This window comes from Dipodomys ordii, unplaced genomic scaffold, assembly GCF_000151885.1.
Source record: "Dipodomys ordii isolate 6190 unplaced genomic scaffold, Dord_2.0 Scaffold7, whole genome shotgun sequence".
Lineage (NCBI taxonomy): Eukaryota > Metazoa > Chordata > Mammalia > Rodentia > Heteromyidae > Dipodomys > Dipodomys ordii.
This window is the reverse complement of record NW_012267223.1, coordinates 18,429,385-18,438,119: the sequence shown is the minus strand read 5'-3', so window position 1 is coordinate 18,438,119 and position 8,735 is coordinate 18,429,385. Positions and strand designations below refer to the sequence as shown.

The 8,735-nt window shown below is 48.0% G+C and overlaps 1 protein-coding gene across 1 annotated transcript; it reads right to left on the bottom strand.

Annotated features, from left to right (window-relative positions):
- Positions 1 to 1,843: 1,843 nt before the first annotated feature.
- Gip (gastric inhibitory polypeptide) lies at positions 1,844 to 6,142 on the bottom strand. The gene is made up of 4 exons (XM_013037828.1): positions 6,057 to 6,142; positions 3,457 to 3,597; positions 2,845 to 2,937; positions 1,844 to 1,949 (listed from the first exon to the last, which is right to left on the bottom strand). Exons 1-4 carry the CDS (start codon positions 6,140 to 6,142, stop codon positions 1,844 to 1,846), a joined length of 426 nt encoding a protein of 141 aa, XP_012893282.1.
- Between the last annotated feature and the right edge of the window lie 2,593 nt (positions 6,143 to 8,735).

Here is an 8,735-nt window from a genome sequence, read left to right as displayed (position 1 = left end):
TTTTCTTTTTGCTTATGTGGTGCTGAGGAATCGAACCCAGGGCCTCAGGCATGCAAGGCAAGCGCTCTACCACTGAGCCACCTTCCCAGCCCCCAAAAAAGTGTTCTTATAGACTTTTCTGCCTGGACTGGCTTTAAACTACAATCCTCAAATCTCAGCCTCCTAAGTAGCTAGGATTATAAGCATGACCACTTGCACCTGGCTCCACTTCCAGCTTTTTAGGGGCAGTTTCTTAGAGTTTAAAGTCTCATGGACTTTCTGGACCAGGCTGGCTTCAAACCACAATCCTCAGATCTCAGCTTCCTGATTATAGCCTCCTAGGATTACAGGCATGAGCCACTGGCACTCAACTTGTGGCTAAATTTTGAGCTCCTCAGGGGCAAGCCTTGTGTCTTATCTCCTCCTTTGCTACACGCAGTGTTTAGCATGCTCCTTACCTATGTGAAATTTCTAGTTAAGTGTTTGTAGAAAGAATAGACAAATGAATGGCATCCTTTTTATTGGGAAGCACCGTGGCATGCAGAAACCCACACATGTATCCTGTTAGTGCTTAGCTGACATTAGTTTCCACAAGGACACAATGATTTATCTCAGCTTAGACTTTATTGGTTTGGCTTCTTGGAGACTCTAGAGAAGGCAGGAAGTAGGAACTGAGTATGTAAAGGGCAGAGACCAGTCCTGCTCTGGGCTGGAGTCACTGAGACCTAGGAAAGTGGGGGCAGAAAAGGAGGGATGGAGAGAAGGGTCATTACAACTTGATGTTAGTGAAGCAAGTTTATCCTGGCACCCAGCCATAATTATGCCACTCGTGCCTCCAAGCTTTCATTCTTTCATTTTGTTTTTGATGATACTGGTAGGTACTCTACCACTTGAGCCCAACACTTTTTGCTTTAATGATTTTTCAAAGAGGATCTCTCAGGTCTCAATTTTTGTTGTTGTTTTTGTTGGTCATTAGGGTTGAACTCTGGGCCTGGGCGCTGTCCCTCAGCTCTTCAGCTCAAGGCTAACACTCTAGCACTTGAGCTACAACGCTACTTCAGGTTTTCTAGTGGTTTATTGGAGATAAGAGTTTCACTGTTTCCTGCTTGGGCTGGCTTTGAACCTCGACCCTCAGATATCCTCCTGAGTAGCTAGGATAACAGGTGTGAGCCACCTGGCTAGGTCTCAGATTTTTGCCCTACATCATAAAGAACCACAATCCTTTTTTTTTTTTTTTTTTGGTCAGTCGTGGGTCTTGAACTCTGAGCCTGGGCGCTGTCCCCCAGCTCTTCAGCTCAAGGCTAGTGCTCTACCATTTGAGCCACAGCACCACTTCTGGTTTTCTGGTGATTTATTGGAGCCTGCCCGGGCTGGCTTTGAACTGAGATCCTCAAATGTCAGCCTCCGCCATTGCTAGGATTACAGGTGTGAGCCACTGGCTCCCAGCACAATCCTCTTATATATGCCTCCCAGTAGGTAGGATGACAGATAGACACACCACCTTGCTGAGGTATTGATTGAGTGGCCATCTTGCTAACTTCTTTCCCAGCATGGTCTCTAATTGCCTTCCTTCCAAGTAGTTGGATTACATGCATGTGCTACTTGGACTGGCCCCAAATGGCTTTTTTAATAATAAAAATTCAGAATAATTCATAGTTTCCTACCTTCCTATGCAGATTTTCTCATATCTCTTTCTCTGTGGGTGTTGTCACATTCCTCTCTGTCTCTCTGTCTCTGTCTGTCTGTCTCTCTCTCTCTCACACACACATACACACACACACACACACAAACAAACACATACAGTATGTGATCCAGAGCTGAAGCTTCTACCTCCTGTTCAACATGCCCAAGCCACCATATTCCCTTACCTGAGGCCACAGAGTTCTGTTTGGTCCACCATCCAGGCCAGCAGTTCTTGAATCAGTAGCTTCTTCATCAGATCTTCATCACTGGAGTCCTTGGGCAGGGAGCTGAAAAGGAGAGAGAGGGAAGAGGCCTGTTTCAGCCTGGGATTCACTTAAAGAGAGCAAATACAGCTAGTGCTTAGACACCAAGGGGCCAGTGGATGGGGAAAGAAGCCAGCAGAGCTGCCTCTGTTATCTGGGCCCGCAGATGAAAATCTGGTTTTTGGCTTGTCCCACCTAGATCTGACACTTTAGTACAGTCAAAAACCAGACAGCGGGGCTGGGAAGGTGGCTCAGTGGTAGAGTGCTTGCCTTGCATTCCTGAGGCCCTGGGTTCGATTCCTCAGCACCACATAAGCAAAAAGAAAAAAGCCTGAAGTGGCGCTGTGGCTCAAGTGGTAGAGTGCTAGCCTTGAGCTGAAGAGCTGAGGGACAGCGCCCAGGCCCAGAGTTCAGGCCTCACAACCGGCCCCCCCCCCAAAAAAAAAAAACAAAAACAAACAACAACAACAAAAAACAGACAGCATTCTGCTGTGAGGCTACCCACCCATCTTTAAAAGTTTCCTAGAATAAATTCCAAAGACCCTAGAGGGAACTTGGGGGATATTTGCCGGTTGGAACAATCTATGCCACACATCCCTCCCTTCCTTAGAGAGGGGAAGCTGATATTAGAGGGCTGGCCTTGGAGAATCCTGATTCCCACACAGCCTTGATTCTGAGGTCTCTTCTTCCTCACGCCTCCCTTACTCAATAGATCCACTTGTGCACTAAGGCATGGGAACTTTGAGACCCTTCCCCATACCCTCCCTGCAGCCTGGCGGGTACTCCAGGAGTTTGTTCATGGAGACCCCATTCTGAATTGTAAGAAGAAAAGGATGTGTCATGTTAGGCAGCTGCCCTTCCTTGCAATCTGGAAGGGGAGCTGGACACTCTGCCCCTGCCTTTCCCTGTGGGGACTCACCTCTGCAGCTCCCTGGTGGCCTCCTCATCCCTCTGAGGTTGCCTGGCTAGCTCCAGGGCTCGGGCCTCCCTCTGGGTGATGTTGTGTTTCCAGCTGGTAAGAGGAAGACTTGAGAGTGGTGGGGGAGACACTGCTCCCCCTAGGGACACTTGAACTTTCCAGTACCTACACCCCAGGAACGATGGAATCTCTTTCTCCACTAACCCTTCCACTGCTGGGACAACTGCTCAGGCTGTCAACTATATACCAGGCTGTCCAAACAGCAAGGGCAGCACATGAGAATGAGGATAGATTGTTTCCAAACAGTCACACGAAGCAGCCCGACACTTCCTGCCTTCATCCCCAGCCCTCTAAGGATCTCCCTCTGGACTCAATTTCCTGGTCTTCTCCCTAGTAGCAAAGGAGAGGAGACTAGTCCTCATCACACCCCCAGACTAGGTTGCTGCCCCAGTCAGTCCTGGCCACACCTACTAATGTCCAACTCCTTGTTTTTTAGTAAGAGGTGCCACTGGAGTTGCACACACCTGGCCCTTGTGATCACATTTGGTGAACTGGCCTGAATGGAGGAGAGATGGCTATACGTGATGGGAGGGACTACATGAAATCACTCACTCGTTCTTCCTCCCCTTCTGGGCCAGCAGCCAGTTCACAAAGTCCTGCTGGCGGATCTTGTCCATGGCGATACTGTAGTCACTGATGAAAGTTCCTTCTGCATACCTTGGACCTCGGGGGCCACCATACTTAGCATGAGATCTGAGGGGTGATAGACACAAGAATGGCAGAAAGAGGGACAGAGAAGGGGGAAATGACAGTGCTGTGGAAGTGATTATCACTAATGGAAGACACACATCTGAAAGTGAGCCAGCAGGTTCTCAGGATCATTTCCACAGACAACCTGTCACTCCACTGATCCCCCCTGGGACTTCATCCTCAGCTCAAGAGGCCACTTTCCACATCTATGTGTGTATATGTCTCTGTGCCTGGGAGTGATTCTGGATTCTGCACAAAGCCATAAAGTGTTCATCCTAAAAGATGGCATCACCATAGTGCCTTGCTTTCTCCCCCTTTTCCTGGCCTTTCCTGATTCAGCTCTTGGATTCACATTCAATAGAGACAATAATAATAGAGGGCTGGGAATGTGGCTTAGTGGTAGAATGCTTGCCTAGCATGCATGAAGCCCTGGGTTCCATTCCTCAGTACCAAATAAACAGAGCCAGAAATGGTGCTGTTTAAGTGGTAGAGTGCTAGGCTTGAGCCAAAGAAGCTCAGGGACAATATCCAGGCCCTGAGTTCAAGCCCCAGGACTAGCCAAAAAAAAAAAAAGAAATAATAATCGTGAACTCAGCCAAATGTGGAGGTACACCCCTATAATCCTGATACATAGAAGCTGAGGCAGGAAGATCATGAGTTCAAGACCAGCCTGCACTACATAGCTAGACCATCTCAATAATAAAAATACTAATAATAACTGAGCATTTACTATGACTCTGACAATCCTATAAGCCTAACATCCTCACAACTTCCCTGAGAGGTGGGTCCTATTTTCCTTGTGCTTGTGTGTACTAGGGTTTGAACTTGGCCTTTTCCCTCAAGGCTAGTTATCACCCATACCTCCGAGCTCTGGTTTTTTGCTAGTTAATTGGAAATGAGTATCTCCTAGATTTTTCTATCTGGGATGGCTTTGAAATGTTATCTTCCTATTTCAGCCTCCCAAGTAGCTAGGATTAAGGGTATAAGCCACCAACTCCCAGTGGTGAGTATAGGTTCTAAATGGTCACATAATGCTGTCTCTCCATGGGTTACTGACAGCTATCCTGCACACTTATAATTTTACATTGCCAAATGGGACTGTCCTTGAATCTGAGAAGATCCAGCTTTACTGAGACAAGCATCTCTGGGTTCCTGGACACCCTAAAAGAGCTGCTGTCTTCAACCACTATATCTGATTTGCTCATAGTACTTAGGACTGACTGGTCTGTGTGCTCCCTGACAGCAGATGTTCATAGATCACCAGTCCTATGAATCCCCATGTCTAGTGCCCAGGAGGGGCATACAATAGAAAACGGTTTGAACGCCAGGCGCCAGTGGCTCACACCTATAATCCTAACTACTCAGGAGGCTGAGATCTGAGGATCGCAGTTCAAAACCAGCCCGGGCAGGAAAGTCAGTGAGACTCTTATCTCCAATAAACCACTCGAAAACCGGAAGTGGCGCTGTGGCTCAAGGGGTAGAGCGTGTGCCTTGAGCTGAAGAGCCCAGGGACAGCGCCCAGGCCCATAGTTCAAGCCCCACTACAGACAAAAAAAGAAAGAAAGAAAAGAAAAAGAAAACAGTTTGAACTTCCACTAGAAAGGGAGATCTTCCTTAGGTTCTCAGCCACTGAGAAGTTTGTTCACAGATCTAACTAGTCTCCACTACTGAAACAATAGCACCTTAGAAATACTCTTGATTCTCAGCTAGGTACTGGTGGTTCATGCTTGTAATCCTAGCAACAGAGGAGGCTGAGATCCAAGGATCACAGTTCTAAGCTAGCCTAGGCAGGAAAGTCTGTGAGACTCAACTTCAATTAACCACCAGAAAACCAGATGTGACACTGTAACACAAAGTGGTAGAGCACTGGTCTTGAGCAAAAAAGCTCGGGGACAGTGCCCAGGCCCTGAGTTCAAGCCCCATGACTGGTACCAAAAAGAAAGAAAGAGAGAGAGAGAGGAAGGGAGGGAGGGAGGAAGGACAAGAAAGAAGGAAAGAAAGAAAAAGAAATTCTCTCTCACTGTTCAGTAGCTAACTGGCTTCTCTTCCCAACTTCTTTTTTCTTATTTTACTTATTTATTTATTTATTTTGGTCAGTCGTGGGGCTTGAACTCTGGGCTTGGATGCTGTCCCTCAGCTCTTCAGCTCAAGGCCAGCACTCTACTGCTTGAGCCACAGCGCCACTTCTGGTTTCCTAGTGGTTTTTATTGGAGATGAGAGTCTCACGGACTTTTCTGCTCAGGCTAGCTTTGAACCGTGATCCTCAGATCTCAGCCTCCTGAGTAGTTAGGATTACAGGTGTGAGCCACTGGCACCCGGCTCTTATTTTCTTTTTTCTTTTTTTATTTTGTGCCACCAGTGCCTATCTCTAATTTACTCTTAGTCTAGTCTAGGGTTCATCACTCCCTCTCACCCCCAGTGAACCAACTCATCCCCAGCCCCCTGCCTTCCTGTATCCTTACCTGGACTGAGCCTCTTTCTCTTCTCCCAGCCCCACGGCCAGGAACAGAAGCACCAGCAGCAGCGAGCAGGTCTTTGCAGCCACCATCTTCCACGGCTTATTTCCTGACCTGAGAGAAAAAGAGACCAGAATGAGGGGCCGCACTGTGCCAAGGGCAGCCGGGAGGCTGTGCAATGCTGGGGCCTGAGCCGGTGCTGGTAGCTGGGGAAGGATGGATTCTAGGAGGCTGGGACAGGTATGCTCACTATAAGGGACATAAGCCTGACCAAGAGAGGAACTTGTCTTATTCCTTGTTTCATTTTAAGTGGATTCTGAGTAGGTTGGGAGGTTGGTGATGAGGGAGATATCTAGGAAGAATAAATCAGTAAAGGTCTATGCTGGATACTCCCCTTCTCTGGATCCAATTTGTAGCAGCCAGCCTCCTTCCTTTTTATTGGGCTGTAAGCTAAATTATTGTAACCCTCTTTCCCTACATGAGAACTACGTGCAGAAGCTGGACATGCAGATTTATACCTGTAATCTCAGCACTTAGGAGGGTGAGGCTTGAGGATGGTGAATTTGAGGCCAGCCTGGGCTATGAAATACCCTACCTCAAAAAAAGAAAAAGAAAAGAAAGGAAATAAATAGAAGGAAGAAAAGAGAGGGCTGGGAAGGTGGCTCAGTGGTAGAGTTCTTGCCTTGCATGCATGAGGCCCTGGGTTTGATTCCTCAATACCACATAAGCAAAAAGAAAAAAAAAAAGCCAGAAGTGGGGCTGTGGCTCAAATGGTAGAGCACTGGCCTTGAGCTGAAGAGCTGAGGGACAGCGCCCAGGCCCAGAGTTCAGGCCCACGACCGGACCCCCCCCCAAAAAAAAAAAGAAGGAAGAAAAGAGAAAAAAAGCCAAGCACTAGTAGCTCATGCCTATAATCCTATCTACTAAGGAAGCTGAGATCTGAAGATCAAGGTTCAAAGCCAGCACAGGCAGGAGCCTGTAGACTCTTCAATTAACCACATAAAACCAGACATGTGTTGTGGCTCAAAGCGATAGAGTACTAGTCCTCAGTGAAAAAGCTCCACAACTACCAAAAATTAAACACACACACACACACACACACACACACACAGAAAGCAAGAAAGAAAAACAGAACCATCCTATTCTTCCCCTTCTCAGACTTAACTCAGGAGAGTTCTTCCTAAAGTCTGACCTGTATTTTTCTTTTGGGGGCTTGATCTATTTCAGTCTTCAATAAAGATGAAGATCAATAAGGAACCTTCCACCAAACTCTGCAGACCATAACTAGACTGAGAGTCATGTGGTTGCAACTAAAGAACCTTCAGAACCACCTTCCACAGAAGAGATGCCAGAGTTGAGCATCTCAGGCTGCTAAGATTCACCTCCACCCTCTCCCTGGTCATCCCAACCATCCCTGACCCAGCCTTTCTCTTACCAGACTTGCTTTCTGACTTCCTGAAGGGCAGGATGGGGTTCCTTCCTCCTCCTTGCCAGCTCTTGGAAGCCTGCCTCAAGAAAGTCTGTCCTAGCTCCTTTATATCCAGTCCTCATAGACCTGCTGATTAGCCTAAAAGCATCTTATCTCAGGAAATTAAGCCCACAGCTCCTGCCACATTAAGTCCATTTCACACATAATGAAGTTTGCCCTGTCTACCTACGCTGAGCTAATTGGTGATTAACATTTGTATATCTTTAGCTGCTATCTGGGGCCTGCCCATTGTCAGGGTACCCTAAGTCCCCCCTTTTTCTCTTTTCTGCTTCTCTAGGTATAATTGTCTGCCTACTTCTAGTCAGAGTGCCTCAGTTGTAAAGGGTTAGCTTCATGGATACGTGGCAATGCCTGGTGGGACAGAGGCCCCTTCCATAAAGCAACAGTTAATTAACTTTGGGAGAAGAGGAGCATCCCTAAGTCATCTGAACCCCGTCTCTGCAGAGTGCTCCCATGGTTTGGTCACTGTGGCAGTGCTAAGCAGGAGACTGTCCCAGCAAGCCAGAGAATGGAGAGGTTTCCTAATGATGGCTTAGGTCAGCTGAGAATGCACACTACCTGCTTAGGGCCACAACAGAACAGGGAAGCAAAGAGTGTCCCTTCTTCCAGGAAGGTCCAGTACCTGCGTCTCTCTGCAAAACATGGGACATGTGCCGCCTCCTCAAATGCCTACTCCCTAGAGTCTGTCACCTGTCTTCATCAGCGTGGGCGCCCTGATATCACACTGCTTGTCACACCAAGGGCTGAGCGGTGCCGTGTCTTCTCAGTACAGTGAGGCTTCCTGGGTGGAAGGGTGTGCCCCTTGGATCTCTCCCTGTCTCTGTCCAAGTACTTAGGACATGACTCCGCCCACAAAGGCTGTCAGTGTAGATGGGCAGGGTACAGGCTATAATTTTGGCAGACTCCCGAGGCTTCCTTCTGGGCTTCTCCACTCACCCTGATCCTTGGAATCATAAATGGCCAAGCTCATGCTCTGCCTTATCAGCTAATCAAGGCCACTTTGCTTCCCAGGTGAGCTCACGGGCCTGGGAGCAGATCCAAGGTGAAGTTAAGTGCTTATGTGGGTTGAGAGGCCCTGCACAAGGAAGGCTGCTTATTTCTGCATCCTAGGAACCTAAGCTGCCTACTCACTCATTGTTCACCTTGGAGAAAATCCTCTCCCCAGGTGAGTGCTCCACACTCCAATCTCCCAGCTG

Excerpts from the sequence above, each read along its gene's own strand:
- Gip (XM_013037828.1), bottom strand. The coding sequence starts at position 6,142 with ATGGTGGCTGCAAAGACCTGCTCGCTGCTGCTGGTGCTTCTGTTCCTG. Across the intron at positions 3,598-6,056 it reads GAGAAAGAGGCTCAGTCCAG|ATCTCATGCTAAGTATGGTG; the intron begins GTAAGGATACAG and ends ATCACCCCTCAG. Across the intron at positions 2,938-3,456 it reads CAGAAGGGGAGGAAGAACGA|CTGGAAACACAACATCACCC; the intron begins GTGAGTGATTTC and ends TCCTCTTACCAG.